Below are 25,147 nucleotides of genomic sequence, written 5' to 3' on the forward strand. Positions count from 1 at the left end.
TACTGTTTCTCCTGCCTCACAGTTTGTTTTTTTTTTTTTGTATTTTTAGTAGAGACGGGGTTTCTTCTCGATATGTATGCCCGCCTGTCCCAAAGTCATTACAAGCCACCGCGCCCGGCCTTTACTATAGTTTTGGTATTGATCTATGTTATCTTACAGTTTGTTGATCTTCTTCGATATGTATGTGTTCATCAAATATTGGATTTTCAGGCATGATTTCTTCCAATAATTTGCTGATTCTTTCTACTGTGAACACCATCTACTGTGGAACTCCAATGAAGTTTTCATTATAGTTACTTCACTTTTAAACTCTAGAATTTTTATTTGGCCCTTTAAAATTCCTTTCTTTTTTGATATTCTCTGATGGAATATTGTAAGCATACCTTCCTTTACCTCCAGCAGTTTCCTTTAGTTTTTTTGGGAACACACAATAATACTTCGAAGTTTTTATCTGCTTCCAACCTATTGATCCTCTCAGTTTCTTTTGATCGCTTTTTTGCTCCTTGTATGGATTAGTTTCCTATTCTTCTGCATGTCGTGTAATTTGTTGTTGAGGACTGGATATTTTAGATACTGTGTCATAGCAGCTCGGGCTACTAATTTCCTTCCAACCCCTACCCCCTACCCTCCAGCACATTTCTTCTTGTTTAGTTTCTTGGCTGGGTAAGTCCACTTATCCTGAAGTATACAAGCTCTGATGTTCCCCCTCAGAGTACAGTCTGGGCGTGTGCAGTCACCATGACTACTCCCTCTAGCCCCAAGGACAGTGATTTTGATAGTGCTCTCTTTTACCTTTTCCTGATCTTTTGGGAAAGGTTCTAGTTAGTTAGAACCTCTTCTGTTACCACATCCTACTATTAGCACCCACTAATTTCCTAGCTAACCACTCCATTTTTTTTTTTTTTTTTTTCATTTTTAGTAGAGACAGGGTCTCACTATGTTGCCCAGGCTGGTCTTGTACTCCTGGCTTCAAGTGGTCCTCCCGCCTCCGTGTCCCAAAGTGCTGGTATTACAGGCATGAGCCACCACACCTGGCCACTCTATAGTTTCTGACAATGCTCTGGGGCACAAGTCGCCGCACAGTTTAATCCAGTTGAATTCAGGGTCCTTGGGTTTGTTCTAACCCTAGGACTAATAACAGCTGCCTCTATTTTTTTGAGACAGGGTCTGACTCCATTACCCAGGCTGGGGTGATGTGATGTGATCTTGGCTCACTACAACCTCTGCCTCCTGGGTTTAAGCAATTCCCATGCGTCAGTCTCCTGAATAGCTGGAATTACAGGCACATGCCACCACGCCTGGCTAATTTTTTTTTTTTTTTTTTTTTTGAGACAGAGTCTCGCTCTGTCGCCCAGGCTGGGGTGCAGTGGCCGGATCTCAGCTCACTGCAAGCTCCGCCTCCCGGGTTCACGCCATTCTCCCGCCTCAGCCTCCCGAGTAACTGGGACTACAGGCGCCCGCCACCTTGCCCGGCTAGTTTTTTGTATTTTTTAGTAGAGACGGGGTTTCACCATGTTAGCCAGGATGGTCTCGATCTCCTGACCTCGTGATCCACCCGTCTCGGCCTCCCAAAGTGCTGGGATTACAGGCTTGAGCCACTGCGCCCGGCCAAATTTTTAAATTTTTAGTAGAGACAGGGTTTCAGCATGTTGGCCAGGCTGGTCTTAAACTCCTAACCTCAAGTGATCTGCCCGCCTTGGCCTCCCGAAGTGCTGGGATTACAGGTATGAGCCACCATGCCAGGCTCTTTCTGTTGAGCTTGTTAACATTCCCTTTTGCTTGTTGCCATCAGGGAGCTATCAATCCGCTCTTGATTTCTCCCTTCCCCAGATCCAACGTATTTGGTGGCACCCTTACAATTCAGCATCTTCCCTCATTCTATTCTAGTCAATCCCTTTATGGAGTGTTACGGAGCTGTTTTTTCCTTTTTTTAGACAGTCTCGCTCTGTCACCAGGTTGGAGTGCAATGGTGTGATCTTGGCTGACTGCAACCTCTGCCTCCCAGGTTCAAGCGATTCTCCTGCCTCAGCCTCTGGAGTAGCTGGGACTATAGGTGCTCGCCACCATGCCCAGCTAATTTTTTATATTTTTAGTAGAGATGGGATTTCACCAAGTTAGCCAGGATGGTCTCAATCTCTTGACCTGTGATCCACCCACCTTGGCCTCCCAAAGTGCTGGGATTACAGGCGTGAGCCACCGTGCCCAGCCCGGAGCTGTTTTTATGACTTGCCATTTCCACTGGACAGAACCTCTGTTCTGCTGCTCCAGAGCTAGGGATGGGGACAATGGCCTGCTTTTCTAGGAGTTAAACCCACAGTCTACAAGGGGGAAAAGGGTGATATAACTCCAGGTCTCCTCCAAGTGCATCTCCTTGCATGGAACCTTCACCCTACGTACGAGCAGAGAGCCTTCATCCTCTGAGTAAGCTGGGGCAAAAGCAACTGAGGCCCAGGATTCTCAGTCTGCTATTCCTGGGTTAGAGTTTCTGTTCCGTAAGTGGGGACTGGGTGGAGGAAGGAGCGCCAAACCTCTTGGCTACTCTTGCTTACAAAAGGGCTTCCGCAACACAGAGCTTGAGGGAATGAGGCATGCTAGTAATCTACTCTCCCAGAGGAGAAACTGTAGTCTGGGACTGGGAACTGGAGAGAGGGAATGGGGTCATGGCTCAACTGCCACAGACTCTCTATTCCAAGATTAGAAGACTTTCTTGAAAACATGTTTTTGTTGGATGTATGCTTATATGACAATTTCCACATAAACTTAAACTTCTAGTTACAGGTGTTTTATTGAGCAGAGACAGTGAAGTTCCTTATGCTGTTATTTCAAAAGTGTTTCCTGATTTCTTTTTAACGAATGTCTTAAAATACAAGCAATCAGGACCCTTTACATAAGGCAGCATGTTCACAAATCAAAATAGCTTTCTGCTGGCATCAGTTGATTCCACATCAACATGCAGTGTCCAGAATTAATAAGCAGTTCTTTAATGGTTAAATATATTCCAGAGGAGTGTTTATAATTCATTTACAAATGCAATACTGCGCCAGTAAATGGCTACTTGATCTCTTGTATAAATAATGCCAATTAAGTAGTAGTCCTGGAATAGTTTTTGAATTTCTAGCTCTGTAGATCAAAACACAATTGTAAGTGGTATAAAGACGTAAGAATCATATTGTGATAAAGTCAATCTCAAAAATAGAGAATCCAGACCCTTCCCAGATAATTTAAGAACTGAGAAGTTTTCCTCAACGTAAACATGATGGCCACACAGAAAATAATAAAGACGCCTTTCGATGTGATACAACTGTATCAAACTTGAGAATATGAGTATTTAGATGACCAATGTAGAGACATTAATAGGATTTTAAAAACACATTTAAATCTGAAGCAGAAAAAAGGACAATTTACAAAGAATTACGGAGCTCTAATCATCATCAGAGTCTGAATCATATTTCTTTCCTCGGATAGTTTTCTTTTCCAGCTTTGTGAAGTTTGTTCCAAATTTCTTTTGGTTCTGAAATGGTGGCTCCATTAAATTTCCACTAAAAATAAAAATAAAAATAAAAAAAGCATTTTATTCTTTATGATTTAGTACTAGTATACTAAACTGCACAAAAATCTCTCTTTGCTCCCTTCCTGTAACATAGAATAAAATTTCTTTAAAATGCTGGTGGGTGTCAAGGAAGAGGTATAATGCTTATATTGATGGTTAATAGCCGTCAACCTTATTTCGTACTACTAAATGTTTTAGATCCATTTTATTTTCCTTTCTTTTTGAGACAGGGTCTCACTCTGTGGTCCAGGCTGAAGTGTAGTGGTGTGATCACAGCTCACTGCAACCTCCACTTCCTGGGCTCAAGTGATCCTCCCACCTCCGCCTCCTGAGTAGCTGGGACTACAGGTGTGTGCCACCGTGCTCAGCTAATTTTTAAATTTTTTGTAGTGATAACATCTCACTATATTGCCCAGGCTGGTCTTGAACTATTAGGCTTAAGCGATCCTTCTGCTTTGGCATCCCAAAGTGCTGGGATTATAGGTATGAGCCACTGCACGAGACCTATTTTCCTTTTTATCATTAATTATGGATTAACATTTGGTTAACACAGTGCTCAGTTGTCATCAGAAATGAGAGAAACCATCACACACCTCCTGATACGATGCATCACTTCCATAACATACCTGTCAACAATCGATAATCTGAATCAAATCTTGAGGAAAGATAAGACAAACCCAAACTGGGAGATGTTCTCCAAAATAAACAGTTTGTACTCTTCAAAAACATCAGTCTTAAGAACCAAAGAATAACAACAGGAACTAGAGACATAATAACTAAATGTGCTGCATTTTTGGTATGAAGGACAATATTGGGACAATGATAAAATATGAAATACGAGCTGTAAATTACACGATAATTCCTGTTTTAATAATTGTACTGTCGCTATGTAAGAAAATGTCCCTGTTCTTAGAAAATACAGGTGGAAGCCTTTAGGAGTAAAGGGACACTGTATTCACAGCTTCCACTCAAATGGTTCCCAAAGTACTTCATGGTATCTATAAAGACAATGAGAAAACAAATATAACATGCTTAACATTGGGTAATATGGGCAAAGGGTCAATGAGGATTCTTTGTATTAGTCTGCAGGGGGTGGTTTCCGCTAGTTTTTTGTGGAGACGAGGTCTCATCTCACCATGCTACCCAAGTTGGTCTCAAACTCCTGGCCTCAAGCGATTCTCCCACCTCAGCCTCTCAATGTTTGTAATCTTCTGGGATTACGGAAGTGCCCCACCCGGCTGCAATTTCTTTAAGGTTTAAAATTACTTCAGAATATATAACTTTAATAAATATTAATATGTTAGTATTAGGAAAAATGAAACCAATTTCTACAACATAGGAATGATTTTGGCATGTGTAGGAGAATCAGAGAAAAGACGGGAGGGAAATGGGGGAGAGAGAAAAAATGGGAGAGAAACTTTTACTTCCTGAAAGGCACCATCACTCTGGAATGGTAATTGCACAATTTTACCTGCTACTTTTGCAAATCAAGAAAACGGCAAAAAAGACAAGATGATATGCTCTGATTTGTGGAATTAGATAAGTTATTTGTCTGAAGAAGTGGACAAAGAAACGGAAGTTGGAGTTTTAGATTGTTTTCAAACTAAAACATAGCCAGTAATGTAAGCTAGGCATAGAAACCTTTTTGTATTCATTAGCCTCTATAAGTAAAACAGAAATATCTATGTTAAAAATGTAGTATTTTAAAATACAACTTTCTTTGCAACAGTCTGCTTTTAATTTTTATTTTATCAAAGAGAATCACTTAAGTCAGTATCCATTTGAGTAATCTGGCTTAAATGAGGGAACAGCCAACTCTGGATTGCCGTTTTAAGTTTCCAGATTAATACAAAATTAGTGTCAACAGCACATGTTAAGCTGACAACTTTTACAGTCAGGAGTACTGTGAGACTCAATTTTACCTATAAAATCAGTTCTATCTGTAACTTTGATTTTGCTGTAAAATCACGCTAACAATACACACGTCAAAAAATATGGTTTTCCTTTGAGAAACTTTGTACACCTCAGCCAAAACGCCCTGATTTCATATATGTTACAATTACAAAAATCTTCTGTAAAAACATCAACTATATATGAATTAAAATCAATCTCTTCTTTTGTTAAAAGTTACCTGTAATTAAGAATGTCCGAACAACCGAGCCTCCATTCTAAACTTTCTGTGGTGAAGTCATCTGTATTTCCTAGGTCAGTAAACCCAACAACATAATCCTGTGTTTTCCCGTCTTTTACCAGTGCTAGTGTGGGAATGACTTTGATACGCAGTCTCTCACAAAGGAAAGGTGCTTTTTCCACATTCAGCTTCAAAAATTTGGTCTCGAGGTGTTTCTTGGACAATATAGCCAGGTGTCTGTCTAGTATTTTACATCTGTAAGTAACCACACATAGAAAATTATAAGCTAAAACCACAGATTGCTGTTTTTCAAAATAAATGTCATTAAGGGAAATCTAATTATATAGTTTTTCTGTTGTCTGACTCTCATAACATGGCAGCCAACTTGCACTTGTGTCAGATGACCTCACTTCCAGATCAGAGGTTAGTTGCCTGATTAAGAGATGGGAAAACAGCCTATGAGATTCTAGAAAGTCAGATTTGCATTAATTCTCTTTTAAAATATTAAACATATGCTTTAAGTCATAAAGGAAGTTGTCCTATCTCTCATACAAGAAACTGGATGAGGAACAAATTGAAACTTGACAGAACTCAGAAGAGACAAGAGTCAGAAATGCACACATGGTGCCATATTTGGAAGTCACGAAGAAAAACTGAATGGCATTGCCAAGGAAAAACTTCTTACTCCTAAATACGCAACTCTATCAGTAAGAAGCACATTAAGACTAAGGGTTACTAATAATATTTAAATAAATGTGGCCATTATGCTTCTAGGGAATTAAAAAATTCCAGTAATAACTTTTTTTTTTTTTTTTTGAGGTGGAGTCTTGCTGTGTTGCCCAGGCTGGAGTGCACTGGTGCAATCTTGGCTCACTGCAAGCTCCGCCTCCTGGGTTCACACCGTTCTCCTGCCTCAGCTTCCCGAGTAGCTGGGACTACAGGCGCCGCCACCACGCCCAGCTAATTTTTTGTATTTTAGTAGAGATGGGGTTTCACCATGTTAGCCAGGATGGTCTTGATCTCCTGACCTCGTAATCTGCCTGCCTCGGTCTCCCAAAGTGCTAGGATTACAGGCGTGAGCCACCACGCCCGGAAGCCATCTTCCAATGAAGAGGGAAACAAAAGCGAGATTTTCTTGGCTGAGTGCAGTGGCTCACGTCTGTAATCCAGACTGGAGTGCAGTGGCGTGATCTCGGCTCACTGTAACCTCTGCCTCCTGGGTTCAATCAATTCTCCTGCCTCAGCCTCCCAAGTAGCTGGGATTACAAGGGCCCACCACCATGCCTGGCTAATTTTTGTATTTTTAGTAGAGATGTGGTTTCACCATGTTGGCTAGGCTGGTCTTGAACTCCTGATCTCAAGCAATCCACCTGCTTCAGCCTCCAAAGTGCTAGGATTACAGGCGTGAGCCACCACACTCGGCCTGCAATTAGCCTTTAAAATATCCAGATGAATCAAAATTCTGTGGCAGTGGAGTTGAGAAACATACAGCTGTTCTTATGCTCAAAGCTTGAGAACTACCTCTTTAGATGACTATCACACAAAATACTTCATGATTCTTTTTACCAGTAAGCTTTTTGTGCACTTGATGTAGTTTTTCCTGAACTAGGTTTGGGTCTAACATAAATTACGTGTAACCTTGGTGCCTCATCACTTTTTCCCTGGATATATCTTGTCATATGTCACTCATGTAGTTCAGTAATGAGATTTCAGTGAAAAATGGTTAAGAGAGAACAAATTAATAAATGGTTTTTAAATAAAGCTCAAAACAAATGATAAATGAACCATCATATGAGAAATATGTTCCTGAAAATTTGTAAATAAATCAACTCCATACTTCAACTGCAGTAAGGAACGTATTTTTTTTTTTTTTTGAGATGGAGTCTTGCTCTGTCACCCAGGCTGGAGTGCAGTGGCACGACCTCTGCTCACTGCAACCTCCACCTCCTGGGTTCAAGTAATTCTCTTGTCTCAACCTCCTGAGAAGCTGGGATTACAGGCGCCCACACCATGCCTGGCTAATTTTTGTATTTTAATAGACAGGGTTTCACCATATTGGTCAGGCTGGTCTTGAACTCCTGACCTCAGGTGATCTACCGGCCTCAGCCTCCCAAAGGTGCTGGGATTTCAGGTGTGAGCCACCACACCTGGCCACGAACCTATTTTAAATAAGTCTATGATTATACCATTTGTCAATCAATTTTTTTTTTTTTTTTGAGACAGAGTTTTGCTCTGTTGCCAGGCTGGAGTGCAGTGGTGTGATCTTGGCTCAGAGCAACCTCTGCCTCCCAGGTTCAAGCAATTCCCCTGCCTCAGCCTCCTGTGCAACTGGGACTATGGGCACGTGCCACCAGGCCCAGCTAAGTTTTGGTACTTTAGTAGAGATGGGTTTTCATCATGTTGGGCAGGATGACCTCGATCTCCTGACCTCGTGATCCGCCTGCCTCAGCTTCTCAAAGTACTAGCATTACAGGCATGAGCCACGGTGCCCAACCCGTCAATCAATTTTTAAAAATCCAAAACAACAGTCATGGTATGAATAGCTATAGGCCTTTATGTACATTTAAAAATAACTAAAAGAGCATAATTAGATTGTTTATAACACAAAGGATAAAAGCTTGAGGTGATTGATACTCCATTTACCCTGATGTGATTATTAAACATTTCATGCCTGTGTTAAAATATCTCATGTACCCCATATTTACCTACTACTACCCACAAAAATTTAAAAAATAGCAATAGGCTTAAAACATGGGTTCAGCCAGGCATGGTGGCTCATGCCTGTAATCCCAGCACTTTGGGAGGCCAAGGTCGGTGGATCACCTGAGGTCAGGAGTTCGAGACCAGCCTGACCAATATGGTAAAACCCCATCTAAAATTACAAAAATTAGCCAGGTCTGGTAGCGTGCCCCTGTAATCTCAGTTATTCAGGAGGCGGAGGCAGGAGAATCGCTTGAACCCGGGAGGCAGAGGTTGCAGTGAGCCAACATCGTTGTCACTGCACTCCAGCCTGGGCGACAGAGAGACTCTGTCTCAAAAACAAAACAAAACAAAAAATCCAAAGAAACATTGGTTCAAATTTTTTTTTTTTTAATTATTTAGTATCTGAGTGATACTAGGTGAGTCACTTAATTTCTCCAAATCTTGGTTTCCACACATGAAATACAGGAATAATAAGTGCCTCTGAAGATTATTGTGAATGTTCTAGGGATAATATACATGAAAGCATCCTACCTACTATGAGCTAGAAACTTTGCTAATATATAAAGTTAACTGGATGATTTTGATTTTTCAGTTCTGTTTGAAGGTGAGTACTCCTGGTGATGTACTGTTTATATACCGATCAAACGTATTTATTGACTACTATGTGTCAGGCAGTTGCCTTAGGGCTATGATCCCAGAGCACAGTGGGCCACAATACAGGCAAATGCTCTGCCTCTACAAAAACAACAATCTAGTTGGGGAAGACATACAAAACGCAAGTGAGGCCGAGTGCCGTGGCTCATGCCTGTAATCCCCAACACTTTGGGAGGCCAAGGTGGGTGGATCACCTGAGGTCAGGAGTTTGAAACCAGCCTGGCCAACCTGGCGAAACCCCTTCTCTACTAAAAATACAAAAATTAGCCAGGTATGGTGGCGGGTTCCTGTAGTCCTGGCTACTCGGGAGGCCGAGGCAGGAGAATCACTTGAACCTGGGAGGTGGAGGTTGCAGTGAGCCGAGATCCCGCCATTGCACTCTAGCCTGGGTGACAGTGTAAGACTCTCTCTCAAAAACAAAAAAACAAGTGGACAAATAATATTTTACATACTAGTATATTTATATATCACTTCATCCTATTTGTCAGAGGTTGGCAACAGAGGAATGTGTGCCAATGGGAGATGGCTGTGTACCACAAGGGCAGAGGTTTCTCTGATACCTTTCTACCTTCCTAATCCCTTCTCTCACTGTTCCTCACGAGGGATTTCACCATCTCAATATTTTCTTTCATTTTTATTCTCTTAGTCAATGAATACCAGGCAATCAATTCTTGAAAGGTGTTAACTAACAACGAAGCTGATGGGTTGTGAGATGAAGACAAAGGGGCAGGCAGGCCCAAAACCACAGTGAGTGCCAGAGACTCCAGAGCACAGTGCTTGTCTGTCCCGGGTGGGCAGGTGCCAGTCAGCAGATGACTGCCATTCTAGTTCCAGTGATGCTATTAGTAAGTTTTCTGATATTTTTTAAAGAAAAATTCCGAATGTGGATATTTTCTAAAGGGGTTATCTCTCAATTTTTAAGTGTTGGCGACTAATCAAATCTGTGCACCAAAACCCACAAAGGCTTGGGTCCTTTGGTTTAAGATAAGACTTTTTTTGGGGAGGTATTAACATTTGATAAGAGATCGGCCTCCTTAGAGAGAGATGGAGACGTAGGGTGGTCTAAGAAAAATCACTTCTCCTTCCAGCCAAGACTGGTATATCACAATACTAGAGGGAAATAATTACTGTCATGCTGATAAGAATTTTAAGTGGGCTGAGCGCAGTGGCTCAAGCTTGTAATCCCAGCACTTAGGGAGGCCGAGGCGGGTGGATCATGAGGTCAGGAGATTGAGACCATTCTAGCTAACACAGTGAAACCCCATCTCTACTAAAAATACAAAAAAGTAGCCGGGCGTGGTGGCAGGTGCCTGTAGTTCCAGCTACTTGGGAGGCTGAGGCAGGAGAATTGCTTGAACCTGGGAGGTGGAGATTGCAGTAAGCTGAGATCTCACCACTGCACTCCAGCCTGGGCGACACAGCGAGACTCCGTCTCAAAAAAAAAAAAAAAAAAGAATTTTAAGTGTACATTTCTAAGATGTTTTTAGAGTTAGCTAGTGAAAACACAATTCAAAAACATAAGCCGTTTATATGAGAATACTGACTTTCAGTAATATCCATTTATACTTTTGCAAGAAACTGTTCTTTAAGTTACTCCTTAAAATAACGATTAACTTTTTTTTTCTCTTTTTTTTTGAGACGGAGTCTCACTCTATCGCCCAAGCTGGAGTGCAGTGTCACGATCTCCACTCACTGCAACCTCTGTCTCCGGGTTCAAGCAATTCTCCCACCTCAGCCTCCCCAGTAGCTGGGACTACAAGGTACCTGCCACCACATCCGGCTAATTTTGTAGTTTTAGTAGAGACAGGGTTTCTCCATGTTGGCCTGGCTGATCTCGAACTCCTGACCTCAAGTGATCCGCCCCCACCCTCGGCCTCCCAAAATGCTGGGATTGCAGGCTTGAGTGATTGGACCCCCACCTGCTTAATACTAAATAACATATGAGAGAGTACAATGAAACAACTTAGGAAGTTTTTCCTTTTAGTTTTCTTCATTTCTCTAGTAAGCCAGTGTATCTTTATCCAAACAATTCATTGTGGTTTTTTTAAGAAAAAGTCACAGATGGAAACAAAGTTACCTGAATGCGGAGTCTCTGTAGAAATGGCAAACCACTTTTTTACTCTCCTTGACTTCTTGAAAAAAATCTCTTTCACTAGGGATTTCTCTGTATTCCCCGTGTCCTTTAGAAAGCCATTCCTAATTTGGAGAGAAGCAAAACATGACACATGTGAAATCTCTCTTTCAGCACCACTTGACATTTTAAGTGTCCAAATCACCGTCGTATTTTGTAATGAATTTAAAAACAAACAAAAAAACCACTTTTTTTTTTTTTTTTTTAGTTCCTTCAAGTAGGGCCTGAAGGAACACGATTCTCAACAGCTGTTGCCTGTTCCCAATATCGTGGCTATATCACAATACTGGAGGGAAATAATTACTGTCACGCTGATAAGAATTTTAAGTGGGCCAGGCGCGGTGGCTCAAGCCTGTAATCCCAGCACTTAGGGAGGCCAAGACGGACAGATCATGCCTTTTTTTTTTTTTTTGAGACAGTTTCACTCTATCGCCAGGCTGGAGTGCCGTGGTGCAATCTCGGCTCACTGCAACCTCCACCTCCCGGGTTCAAGCAATTCTGCTTCTGCCTCCCCAGTAGCTGGGACTACAGGCAGGCGCCACCATGCCCAGCTAATTTTTGTATTTTTAGTAGAGACGGAGTTTCACCATGTTGGCCAGGATGGTCTCGATTTCTTGACCTTGTGATCCGCCTGCCTCAGCTTCCCAAAGTGCTGGGTTTATAGGCGTGATCCACCATGCCCGGCCAAAAAGTTTTTTGTTTGTTTGTTTGTTTTTTGAGAATGGGTCTCACTAAAGTTGCCCAGGATGAAGTGCGGCGGTGGCATGATCATAGCTCACTGCAGCCTCAACCTCTTGGGATCAAGAGATCCTCCTACGTCAGTCTCCCAAGGAGTTGGGACCACTGGCACACGCCACACCATGCCTGGTTAATTTTTTTTTTTTTTTTTTTTTGGTAGAGACGGTGTTTTACTATATTGCCAGGCTGATCTCAAACTCCTAGGTTTAAGCAATCCTCCCACCTTGCCCTCCAAAAGTGCTGGGGTTACAGCTCTCTCAGTGGCTGCCACCCAAGCCTCTGCTTAACTCCTATTTCTCACCTTATCCCTCTGTTCTGGTCCCTACCTAAGTGCGCCAGCTCTAGTTAACAGTAGGAGGGTGCTTGGCTGACAGGAGAATATAGATTCGCCTAGGCCTATTAAGTGCTGATCTCCCCAATACCCTCAAAGATCAGAAAATCAAAATTACTGTATCATCTAATTACTGTATCATCTCTTATAAAAAGAATATCTACACAAATCACTAGGTTTCTTGCCTATTTCCAGAAAGCATTTTAATAAAAAAGATCTATTGAAATGCAATGAAAGTTCTAAAATAAGACCTTCTGAATTACTCGATGACAAATTCATTTTACATTGATTTATACATTAATAAAAAAAGGCCTATAGCCAGTTTGCCTTAGTTGGTTTTAATTATAAATACTCAGACCACTGTTTTGAACTGCCAAAAAAGTTCCTGTAAGACATGATTTAATGTATGTTCATCACTGCGAATCCGGTGAATTCAGTCTCTCTGCAAAAATATCCTAGTTACAAATAATTATTTGTAGTTGCACATTAGCAATTAGTACTTAAATGTGACCATGAAATATGAGTTTGTGGTAGAACCTAAACATATATTACCTTAAATTCCAATAATCTGTCCTCTGCACTCTAATTATCAGCCCTATACTATGAAAAGGAGCCAATTGGGCCTGGTGTGGGGTGGCTCATGCCTGTAATCCCAGCACTTTGGGAGGCCGAGGCAGGCGGATCACTTGAGGTCGGAGTTCGAGACCAGTCTGACCAGCATGGTGAAACCCTGTCTCCACTAAAACACAAAAATTAGCTGGGCATGGTGGTGGGCACCTGTAATCTCAGCTACTTGGGAGGTCAAGGCAGGATAGGCAATAGACTGAGACTCCCTCTCAAAAAATAAAAAAGAAAAAGAAAAAGAAAAGCAGTCTATTTTCTAAAATAGGGTACATGTAAAAGCCATATAACATACTCTACTTTAGAAAACTCAAAATGTAAAAATTTGGACTCATTCATAAAAGATTTCCTTTTGTAGTAACTCTTCTAAACATATCAACTCTTCTAAACATGAGGGTGTAAACATATAAAGTGATGCTACAGCAATACAAACAAAACTCCTCTTTTTTTTTTTTTTTTTTTTTTTTGTGGGGGAACTGGGTCTTGCTTTATCGTCCAGGCTGGAGTGCAGTAGCATAATCTCAACTCACTGCAACCTCCACCTCCCAAGTTCAAGAGATTCTCTTGTCTCAGCCTCCTGAGTAGCTGGGACTACAGGCACATGCCACCACACCTGGCTAATTTTTGTATTTTTAGTAGAGACAGGGTTTCACCATGTTGGCCAGGCTGGTCTTGAACTCCCAACCTCAGGTTGCCTGCCCGCCTTGGCCTCCCAAAGTGTTGGGATTACGGATGTGAGCCACCATGCCCAGTCAAAACTCTCTATTTCTTCAGAAAAGTTAAGCCTCATGTTTAAGTCACAGGCAACTGAAAAGGAACCAGAGTTGGTGATAATGTATTTCCATGCAACCCAATGGAAAAATGTTTTAATCAAAATTCAATTTACAGAATTTGGCCGGGTACGGTGGCTCACGCTTGTAATTCCATCGCCAACCTGGGAGGCTAAGGTTGGTGGATTACTTGAGGTCAGAAATTCCAGGGCAGTCTGGCCAATATGGTGAAACCCCGTCTCTACTAAAAATACAAAAATTAGCCGGGCATGTGATGTGCACCTGTAGTCCCAGCTACTCGGGTGGCTGAGGCAGGATAATTGCTTGAACCCGGGAAGCGGAAGTTGCAGTGAGTCGAGATGACACCATTGCACTCCAGCCGGGGTGTCACAGCGAGACTCTAGCTCAAAAACAAGAAAAAAAATTCAATTTACAGAATTTAATCCGTTGGTTTCAATCCGAGTTTACAACTCTGTGTTTATTCTACACAAACATTCTAAGGGGCAACGAGGATAGAGCTGTGACCACCTTTCTTTGTTACAAAGCATGCATTCTTTTGAACATGCCACTAATTAAATATTTCATTGGAAATGCCTGAAATAATTTTTTCAACATAAACTGACTTAATAGCTATTATCTCACCTGTCTTATCTTGTTTGCTTTGAAAATAGCTAAATTTTGATAGGCTTTAACATTACCTGAAATGGAAACCAATGACTCCCTTGCCCTCCATTCAACCACAAAAATCCAAGCTCAGAAAAACGATCTTGGGCAGATCTTTCTTTTACTCGACTGTGGATTCACATAGAGATTGGGCTAATTTTGAATGTGTCTTTAAAACATATTTTTTTCTGGGCAAAATTTTAACAGTAATAGGTACTCTAAATTCCCAAAACCCTAAAAACAAAGAACGAAATGTAACTACTACGGCACATGGATATATAAGTTGTTAGGCGCATACTGTTATAGCAATTTCAGAAAGCAGAGCAGAGAGGTTACTTGTTTCTGCTGTTGAGCTTTCCTTAGGGCCTCAAGTCTCTTTTCTTTCAGGCGTTCCAATTCATCCTCATCCATCTGATCCAGTTTTTGAATTTCAGAATCCAAATGTTCTTCCACTAGTTTGGTTGTCTGAAGCAGCTGATTCTCCAGGACTTTGGAAAACATGTCAACAGATGCATCAGCTTCCATTCTTCCGAATGGTGCAGAGTTCAGCCTGGGTGCTGGGGAGATTTACAAACTATATTTTAAAAAATGCAAACAATAAGCCAGCTTTTCTCTACCATTTTCTTTTTTTTTTGAGATGGAGTCTTGCTCTGTCCCCCTGGCTGGAGTGCAGTGGCACGATCTCGGCTCACTGCAAGCTCCGCCTCCTGGGTTCACACCATTCTCCTGCCTCAGCCTCCTGAGTAGCTGGGACTACAGGCGCCCACCACCGCGCCCGGCTAATTTTTTTGTATTTTTAGTAGAGACGGGGTTTCACTGTGTTAGCCAGGATGGTCTCAATCTCCTGACCTTGTGATCCACCCGCCTCGGCCTCCCAGTGCTGGGATTACAGGCGTGAGCCACTGCGCCCGGCTTTCTCTACTATTTTCAAAAATTCTGGCACGTGTATGTCTACTCTATGGAGTATTCTAAAGACATCCAAGCCCCTGATGTTGGGCTTAAGAATTTTTATGTGTTTTTAAATTTAATTTTCAATAGGTTCTAGTCACACCACTCAAAAACCACTTATAGCAAATTTAGGGTGCTTCTGATTTAGCGTATGTTCTACTACACTAAAGCCAAGGCAAGTCTTTAAGACCATCACCAAACCACAGATAAATGAGTTGTGAAGTTATACCTAGTGATATATACTGATAATCAGTGTTCTTTACCAATGGGTAAGAGAAGTCAGAAACAACTGTCAACAATAGAAAGGTATACCTACTGAGGTTTTACACACACACACACACACACACACATATATATATATATTTAACCTTACTGAAACACACAGAGTAGAGTTGAGCAAAACACATATTTTTTCATGGCTGCTGCCCAAATGAGCTTCATTTAACTCCTAAGACGTCTTATTACCACTTATGTAAAGAACAGTGCCTGGTGTTCCCTAAGCATTAATGTCCATTCCCGTTCTCCCATTACCTAACAAAAAAAAATCTGAGGCCACAAAAATTAATACTGGTTTCCATTTACTGACAGTGTTCTTAACTTTGATGTAAAACACTCCAAATACTTTTTAAAACTTTGGGTTTTTTTTTCCATCATCACTCCTCTGTACAAAGTAAGAGTTTCAAAATAGAACTCATTCAGATTAGAAACAAAGACCCATCTCAATTAGAGTCATGCATTACTTAACAATGGGAATACATTCTAGGCTGGGCGCTATGGCTCACGTCCATAATCCCAGCACTTTGGGAGGCCAAGGTGGGCAGATCACTTGAGTTCAGGAGTTTGAGACCAGCCTGGGAACATGATGAAACCCTGTCTCTACTACAAATTGAAAAACTAGCCAGGCCTGGTGGTGTGTGGCGGTAGTCCGAGCTACTAGGGAGGCTGAGGTGGGAGGAGGATAGCTTGAACTTAGGAAGCGGAGGTTGCAGTGGGTTGAGGTCGCACCACTTGCACTCCACCCTGGGCGACAAAGCCAGACCCTGTCTCAAAAAACAAAACCCAAAAACCCACAAAAAATGGGAATACATTCTGAGAAATGTGTCATTAGGTGATTCTGATACTGTTTCAAACATTATAGACTGTATTTACACAAACCCAGATGGTACAGCCTGCTACACACCTCGGCTATACCATACAGCCTATTACTCCTAGTACAAATCTGTACAGCATGTTACTGTATTGAATACTGCAGGCAACTGTAACATAATGGCATTTACGTATCTAAACACAGAAAAGGTACAATAAATACAGTATTATAATCTCATAAAACTGAAATGTCCTTATGTGGCACATGACTACATATTTTTTAAACAATGGAGTATTTTGTACAAGAAATTTTATACCAACAATTAGACGGCAATTTTATGTGTATCTCAGGATTATTACTGCAGAAATGATTTATAATTTGGCTATTAAAGCAGGAGACTGTTGCATGTCAATAAACTATGATACATTTGCAAATAATACCTAAGCACCCCAAACTTGATAATAAACTGTGAATTCATTCACTCAGCTTCTGACACAAATCCTGACCCACACGGGCCCTCTATCAACGTTGAGCTGAAGAGAAATAGTCTTGCAAACTTCAGTTCTGATTCCTTTTTCTTTACAGGAAAAGCATTTGAAAAGGATACTTAATTTCATCTTTGTATCTCCATAGAACACAGCAGGTACTCAATACACATGTATTTAACCTTGAATGAACACGTGCCTAACTTCCATTCAAATTACTACACTGTTAAGTTTCAAAAGTATTTGAGTTTAAAAAAACAAATTGTTTTTTTAAGCTCCTCGTGAGTGCTATAAAATTGGAAAGGTGCTGTATTTCAAACACAGCAAAGATTTCCACACTCCCTACCACCCAAGAAAAATGTCAGTAGTACTGTGACCCTCAGTGAGGAAGCTGGAAGGAGAAAATAAGATACTGAATTGCACGTTGGAAGCTGTGCTCCAGGGATAAGCACAGAGAATGCTTATCCCTGCAATTTTATAGGATGAGGCCAGAATTTAATTATGGGATAACTGGAAACAGATGCGATTAAGAAGCGCTATTCTGGGTGTAGGTGTTGGTGGTTAGAGCATTGAGAACGGGGTAAAGAGACGATGCAATCCCCCGTTAGCTTTTCATTCTTCAAATCACAGCCTCTGATTCTTCCTTTTTACAGCTCCGCAGGAACGGTGGGACGGGACACCGCGCGTCCTCAAATTCCCTAGTCATTTCCTGGACACCCTTACAGGTATCCACCAAAACAATCAAGGGGCCTGGTCCTTAACCGAACCCCAGGTACCTCCCGAGTGGCATCCCGGCCACTCCCTGAGCCCGGGGAGACACAGGAAGGCACAGTCCCGGCTGCCTCAACTTCGACGCCTCCTGGTGCGCATGCGCAAGAGCCTCCACCAGGACCCCGACACCGGTGCTGGGGCGGCGCCCCTCCTCCGCTCCGGATGTGGAGCAGCAACATGTTCACCAGCACGCGGACGTGGTGGTCGGATTTTTCTCACTACCCTCTGCCTCACCTGATCTCTCGGTGACGTCTGAGAAGTGAGACAGCAGCAGTTTCAAAAGAGAGGTCCACTCCGGCTTTTGCCTTGCAGTAGCTGCCGGCGGCTGCAAACCGGCCGTCACATCAGCCTCCCTATTGGCTGCGGACCTCTCGCGATATCACCTTGGACGCCAGAGGAAGGGGCGGGCGGGCGGCTGCCGGACAATTCTGCGCGTGCGCCTCCCGCCCAGCAGCCCGTAACCGGAGGTGTCTGACCCTTGCTTTCCTCCCGGTACACGGCCGAACTGGAAGGCCGCAAGGCATGGTGGGAGTTGCAGTTTCTTAGTGCGCAGGCTGGCGTGGCCGGACTTTTTCTGGACCGTGCTTCGGTACTCACGGTCCAGTGCGCGAGACTGGAAATGAGACTGCTGTGCTCTCGCTCAGCAGTGACGCTTGAACTGCGTTACCATTCTGTTAGTGTTGAATAAACATTTTTCTTTTTTTTGTTTTGTGTTTTGTTTTCTTTTAACATTTTTCTTCTTCTTAAAGTCGAGGCATAAACATATACAGCACGATTAACTTTTCCATAGTTAAAACCCAAAATATCACCGGCCATATCCAGATATAGAACATTTTCCACCACCCCTGTAGGTTCCCTCTTGACTCTTCTAAACACAGGAATGTTTAGAACTTGCCCTCGCTTTGAGGGTAAAGATGAAGACCTATGTTAGGGAATTGATCGGGTGTGTCCTGTTCTATGTTTTATTCAGTGACTGTACATAATGCATAACGCACGGATGTTACTGAGAGGTCCCTATTTTGTCCTGGATTTACCTCTCTCGCAAACCCCAGAGGACTCATTATTAGTTAGTTGTGGTTCTTTACTGAACTTCGTGCGGCTGAGAATACAAAGATATAAAGGGAAGCCCAAAGCCTACTCCTGAACCGAAGCGTGCGTTCCCCGTTGGGAGAGGGCTGAGGTGGGGAATTGACAGCTGCATTGTCCACCTCCGGGTTCTAGAACCTGGAAACCGCGCGGGCGTCGGCTCGCGGCGGACGCTTGCGGGCAGGGGGCGCTCGGGCTCCTGCCTGGCCGGCGGGTCAACCGGAGACGCTCTACCCGAAGCGCAGCTCTCGATGAGCCGCGCCCTGCGTCCTCACGCCGAGGCGGCGGGGCGATGCGCTTGCGCACTGAGAACTCACACCATATGTGCCCTGTTCCAGTGCGCGGGTCTGTGGAGAGCCGGGTGCGAGCGGCGGCAGTCCGGGGGGAGAGGAGCTGAGCGGAGATCAAAGTCAGCTGGGAGACAGTGGGTCTGTGAGAGAACGGATAGAGGAGCTGGGGCCACGAGCGCCGTTGACAAGCAATGGGGAAGAAACAGAAAAACAAGAACGAAGACAGGTAGCTAGGGGTTGGGTCCGTACGGCGGCAGCCGCGGTGGCTCAGTGGGGTGTGCGGGTCTTGCCGGGCGCGGAGTTGGACCGGGGTCTGGGCTCGCGACGAGCCTCGCGGGGTACCAGGCCTGGGCCCAGAGTGGGCGACGCGGGCCCAAGCCCCCGGGCCGGGTGGGCACGTAGGGCCTCGACGGCCGGCGGGTCCTCCCAGTCGAGTCTGGGTCCCCCGGCTACCCCTTCCCGGTCCTGAGGAGCGGGGCAGTCATTTCAGGGTTCCTGGCCGCGCGGGGGGAGTCAGGCGGCTTCGCCAGCGTGGCCCAGGCCAGTGTGAGTTTTTTTCCGCGCTACTCTTGGCGAGGGTGGGGAAGTTCTTTTTATGCCTCTTGTATCTGTGAGTAGTTGGGAGAGAAGGGAGCCTGAGTGTGATGTACGGGCCGGGTTTCTCTACTCGGGGTCTCAGGTCCATTAGAGTTGTGGGGAGGTGTTTAGCAGTTGGCTGTCTCTCAACTTAATCTGATTTGGATACAGTTCTCATTTATTTAAGGGCTGATTGTCCAGCCCTCATGCTTTTCGCTTTCCTTCTTCCGGCCTTTTGGTCGTGTCTTTGCTCTCTAGCCCTCCCCTAGGAAAGGAAAGGAAAGGAAGAAGAAACCTACCAACCGGGGTCGCTCCTTTCTAAGCACCTGAAATGATTTGGGGAGGGAGGATAAGGGTGTATGCGAGTTACTGACCTAGAGATTTTTGAGACGTTTCTGTGTGTCACATTCGATTGAGTTCTGTTACTCTCCTGATGGAAAGAGTTCACTTTCTGGGAGTGAACAACATCTGTTACTTTCCACGTTCGTACCCTACCCACCAAACTTAAATACGAGGCGGAGAGTAAGGTAAATTAAAAAACAAAACTAGTGCTAGTTCATTAGTCTGACTCAAAACAGGTATGTTGTCTTGAAGTTAAGTTTACTGATTATAAATTGGAAGCCTGGATCGTTTTCTCACCTAGCGTTTGACTAGCTTATGAGTAGAATTAAAAGACAACAGAGATAGTCTTGTATTTCAGTTTTAGGTATATTGGAGGAAGTTAATTGGTTTGGGGAATATAATTGTTAAACCAGATCAATGAGAAAAAATAAGGATTATGGGTGATGTAGTGGAACGCAAATTTCTGTACTTTTGACAGGAGCTTTTGATGTATAGGGTACTTTTTTCCTTGCTAGAGACATGTTCAGCTGTATCTAGAAAATGGAGAAATGAGTATAATAAACCTTTATATATTAATTACTTGCCTTCAACCGTTGTTAGCACGTGACCTATTTGGTTTCATCTCACCTACTAGATATCTATAGATAAATAGATTGATGTCTATCTAAATAGATAGGTTTTTTTTTTTTTTTTTTGAGACAGAGTTTCGCTCTTGTTGCCCAGACAGCAATAAATTTAGGGCAATGGCGCGATCTCGGCTCACTGCAACTTCCGCCTCCTGGATTCAAGCGATTCTCCTGCCTCAGCCTCCGAGTAGCTGGGATTACAGGCATGTGCCATCACATCCGGCTAATTTTGTAGTTTTAGTAAAGATGGGGTTACTCCATGTTGGTCAGGCTGGTCTCGAACTCCCGACCTCAGGTGATCTGCCCGCCTCAGCCTCCCAAAGTGCTGGAATTACGGGCGTGATCCACCGCTCCCGGTCCCCACCTACTAGATATTTTAAAGCCAATCTCAGTAGCTTTTCATCTGTAAGTCCACCAAGTATATCTGTAAGAAATATTAACAGTGATTCTTAAACATTAGCAAATATTCAGTCAGTTTTCTGATTTCCCTGATGGTCTTATTACAATTTGTTTTTTTCAATTAGTTCGTTTGGTTTAGGATTACACAAATGTGTTCTTTAGATTTAAAATTACATATATATGTGGTTTTGTTTTGTTTTGTTTTGGAGATGGAGGACCAGTCTCACTATGTTGCCCAGTCAGGTCTTGAACTCCTGACCAGTGATCCTCCCACCTCAGCCTTCCTAGTAGGTAGGACTACAAGCGTGAACCGGCTTATATGTTACCCCACTTACACTTTTTACTTTCCAGGCTCTTTCACAATGGAAAAAAGCCATTGGGAGACAAGATGTTTATTCTTGTCTGTTCTTTTTAGGGAAAAGTGAGTGTCTCATTGATTTATAAAGATTTTCAGGGTTGGTGTAAAGTTTAAATTGCACACCAGACCCTGTTGTTAAATGATTGGTTTGGTAGTGTAGAAGAAATGCTGGGTTTTTTCCCCCTCTCAACCTAATCTGTGTTTTTTTGTTTGTTTGGTTTGTTTTGGCTCATGATGAAGGGAAAGTAGTGGCAATATAATTTTAAAACATTTATTTTCTCATATACCAATATATGAAGTTGATACATTTTGTGAGTGTGTGTGTATAGATGCCTCACGGACTCCTTTATATGTATGACTTTCAGATTGTGTCTAAGAAATCCTGAGCTTTAGCAGAGTCCCCTTTGACCAGAACTGCTTGGGTTTTTATTTTGGTCTTCCACGTGAGATATTGGGAGATGGGGAATGGGAAGTTCCACTCCTTTGTGAGTCAGCTTTTTCCCTTTAATATTTCTTTCCTTTCTTCAGGGATATTTTGAATATTTGTAAACGGGACAAGAACACAGACTGGAAAGAAAATCTAGAGGGAGAAAGTCCAATTTTAGGATTAGTATTCTTGTTTGTGTAAAATGAGATAGAGATCTTGTTTTATTCTCCTGTGTGAAGGTCCACACAGGACAGTAAAATTTAAAGATTTTACTGTCATCCCACCTCCCCTCCTTGGCTGTGTCAGGCATGTTTCTGGCAAGGTGTGAACTGGGTGAGAAATGCACAGCTGCTTATTTAGTTATCAAGAGAAGGCATGGAGCAACTTTTCAGTTCTTGGAAAGAACATAAAATACTTCACGGTCCTTAATTCCTGTATTTAATTAATCCTTATTTTAACTTCTTAGCCACTCAGTATTCATTTAAAATTAGATTTTAACTTATCTAATTTTATTTGTATAGCATGTGTCAATGATCAAGATATTTATTCTTGTCTGTGTATTTTTAGAATTCTAGAATTTTGGTTAAAGACCAAGTTCTAGTATTCTGTTCCAGTTTGTGTAATTCTTTTTTTTTTTTTTTTTTTGAGATGGAGTCTCACTCTGTCGCCCTAGGTGGAGTACAGTGGCACAATCTCAGCTCACTGCAACCTCTGCCTCCTGAGCTCAAGCGATTCTCCTCCCTCAGCCTCCCAAGTAGCTGGGATGACAGGCGCCCAACACCATGCCCGGCTAATTTTTGTATTTTTAGTAGGCACAGGGTTTCACCATGTTGGGTGGCTGATTTCAAACTCCTGATCTCAAGTGATCCTCCCACCTTGGCCTCCCAAAGAGCTGGGATTACAGGTGTCAGCCACCATACTCAGCCCCAGTTTGTGTAATTCTTAACAATGAGATTTTGATACGGTGTTGGTTCAGCAAGTTTTCCTGACCTTTTTCAGTTGACTTGGGAAACTTGTTGAGACAAAGGCTAGGATTCAGCATCCACATACCAAACAAATATAATACAGATAGCCTCGGTTTAATGAAGGAATTAATTTCTTTTTTTTTTTTTTTTTTTTTTTTTTTTTTGAGACGGAGTCTCGCTCTGCCGCCCAGGCTGGAGTGCTGTGGCCGGATCTCAGCTCACTGCAAGCTCCGCCTCCCGGGTTCACGCCATTCTCCTGCCTCAGCCTCCCCAGTAGCTGGGACTACAGGCGCCCGCCACCTCGCCCGGCTAGTTTTTTGTATTTTTTAGTAGAGACGGGGTTTCACCGTGTCAGCCAGGATGGTTTCGATCTCCTGACCTCGTGATCCGCCCGCCTCGGCCTCCCAAAGTGCTGGGATTACAGGCTTGAGCCACTGCGCCCGGCCAGGAATTAATTTCTTACTTGCATATATTTGAATAATAAAACTCTTGTCTGCATAAATTACATCAAAAAAAGATGCATAGAGTTTTTTTGGTCTAGTCTGTTCCTATCCTGACGCTTTAGGAAGTGCTAGGGGAAGAAGTCCTAGTTTGCTGTAAATTAATAAGAAAACAGATTATAGATTTTTGTTGGTAGTAACCTCTCTAGCCTTCCATGCTGAGATTCCCTGTGGGGAGCTCATTCAGCTACTTTTAATGTTATTTGATCATTAGTTGTGCTTTATTTATGCTTCTAAGTTTATTCCAGTATTGCAGTTGATCTGTAAGGTGGGCAGAGTGTTGCTTTCCCGAGGAACTGAGTGTCAGTGGTTAGGTTAGAATAGCAATTCTCAAACTCTGGTCCTAGACTCCTTTACACTCTTAAATTCCTAAGGAACACAAAAGCCTTTTGTGTATGTGGGTTATATCTACCAGTTACAAGTATTACAACTAAAACTGAAAAGTTCTTCAAATATTTAATTTAAAAATAAAAATAAACTTACATTGTTATACATAACATTATTAAATAACCATGTTTTCAAAAATAGTGAGAAGAGCTAAACATTTTTGCAAACATCTTTACTATTATGACTTAAAAGATAGATCCTCATATCTGCTTATGCGTTTGATCTGCAGCATCATCACACATCATTTAGCTTCTGAAAAACTTCTCTGTACAGTTGTGAGAAAATGAGAATGAAAAGGCTAGTAGCCTCTTAGTATTATTTTGAAAATAGTTTTGACCCCCTAGAGTAGTTTAGACTCCCTAAAGAGATCTTGGGAACGAATTTGAGGACTGTTGGTCTAGGGATTTCTGAACTAGATTTAGGCATTTGTGAGATTTCTCAAGCTGTTTGACCATCATTTGTGTATGTTTTATAGGTGCTGAGAATGCTTGAGAATCACTTAAAGACAACTTAAGACATCTGTGGGCATGTTCATGTTCTTGATATTTTAACAATTTGAGATTTTTCCTTATTTTTTTAATGTAATACTTGCAAAGGTAAATATCAGTTGAGATTGATTTTAGTTGGGAGTCCATTAAGTTTTTAGATTATTTGTGACACTTGACGTCTTTATGGTATTGAATCATTCCATTCATTGAGGTTTAAGTGCTTGAGTGCCAGTTATTTTTCTGGATGCTAGAAATATATTTGTGAACAAATAAGTAATATACTTTGCCTCTCCATTTAGTTGGTTAATTTAATTGTATAACAGTAAAATGTTATTATTCACTTTATTTGATTTTTTCCCAGGTATCTCAGAATTTTTCTTGCTGTTAGTGTAATCATTCATCCCCTCCTTTTTTTTTTTTTTTTTTAATTTGCTAAATAGTAAGCTTTTTATCTCCTTTTCTCCTTCCTTTCTGTTTAGAGATGGAATCTCACTCTGTCACCCAGGCTAGAGTGCAATGGTGTGATCATTGCTCACTGTAGCCTTGAACTCATGGACTCAAGCAGTCCTCCCTCCTCAGTCTCCCCAGTAGCTAGGACTGCAGGTATGCACCACTGTACTTAGCTTATTTTGAAAAATTTTTTGTAGAGATGGGGTGTCACTTTGTTGCCTTGGCTGGTCTTCAGCTCCTGGCCTCAAGCGATCCTCCCATGTCAGCCTCCCAAAGTGTTGGTATTACAGGTGTGAGCCACTGTGCCTGGCCTGAGTTGTCTTTTTTAATTTCTTTTCTTCCTTTTTTCTTTTTTTTTTTTGAGACTGAGTTTCACTCTGTTGGCCAGGCTGGAGTGCAGTGGCGTGATACCGGCTCACTGCAACCTCCGCCTCCCGGGTTCAAGCGATTCTCACGCCTCAGCTTCCCAAGTAGCTGGGACTACAGGCGCATGCCACCACGCCTGGCTAATTTTTGTGTTTTTAGTAGAGATGTGGCACCATGTTGGCCAGGCTGGTCTTGAAATCCTGACCTCAGGTGATCCACCTCCCAAAGTGCTGGGATTATGGGCGTGAGCCACCGTGCCCAGCCCGGGTTGTATTTTTGTTGTTGGGTTGTAAGAGGTCTTGAT

General features: G+C 42.6%; 3 protein-coding genes across 4 annotated transcripts in view; 1 reads left to right on the forward strand and 2 right to left on the reverse strand.

Moving 5' to 3' along the window:
- Positions 1-25,147, reverse strand: part of MITD1 (microtubule interacting and trafficking domain containing 1) — a 977,552-nt gene that overhangs the window by 175,088 nt on the left and 777,317 nt on the right. The gene's annotated exons all lie outside the window — the stretch shown is intronic.
- TXNDC9 (thioredoxin domain containing 9) lies at positions 2,771-18,046 on the reverse strand. The gene is made up of 5 exons (XM_050755164.1): positions 17,818-18,046; positions 14,629-14,849; positions 11,116-11,234; positions 5,682-5,936; positions 2,771-3,539 (listed from the first exon to the last, which is right to left on the reverse strand). Exons 2-5 carry the CDS (start codon positions 14,815-14,817, stop codon positions 3,422-3,424), a joined length of 681 nt encoding a protein of 226 aa, XP_050611121.1. The 5' UTR covers positions 14,818-14,849; positions 17,818-18,046; the 3' UTR covers positions 2,771-3,421.
- EIF5B (eukaryotic translation initiation factor 5B) overlaps positions 18,907-25,147 on the forward strand; it is a 63,453-nt gene continuing 57,212 nt past the window's right edge. For both annotated transcript variants that reach the window (XM_050755039.1, XM_050755041.1), the window contains exon 1: positions 18,907-19,185. In XM_050755039.1, the coding sequence (XP_050610996.1) occupies positions 19,151-19,185 (35 nt within the window). In that variant the 5' untranslated portion in view covers positions 18,907-19,150. The remainder of the gene's footprint in view (positions 19,186-25,147) is intronic.

This window comes from Macaca thibetana, chromosome 13 (genome assembly GCF_024542745.1).
Source record: "Macaca thibetana thibetana isolate TM-01 chromosome 13, ASM2454274v1, whole genome shotgun sequence".
Taxonomy (NCBI): Eukaryota; Metazoa; Chordata; class Mammalia; order Primates; family Cercopithecidae; genus Macaca; species Macaca thibetana.

Coding starts and splice junctions, on each gene's coding strand:
- TXNDC9 (XM_050755164.1), bottom strand. CDS start 14,817: ATGGAAGCTGATGCATCTGTTGACATGTTTTCCAAAGTCCTGGAGAAT. Junction 11,235..14,628: donor AAGCTCAACAGCAGAAACAA/GTAACCTCTCTG, acceptor TCTCCAAATTAG/GAATGGCTTTCTAAAGGACA. Junction 3,540..5,681: donor TCGGACATTCTTAATTACAG/GTAACTTTTAAC, acceptor TTTTATTTTTAG/TGGAAATTTAATGGAGCCAC.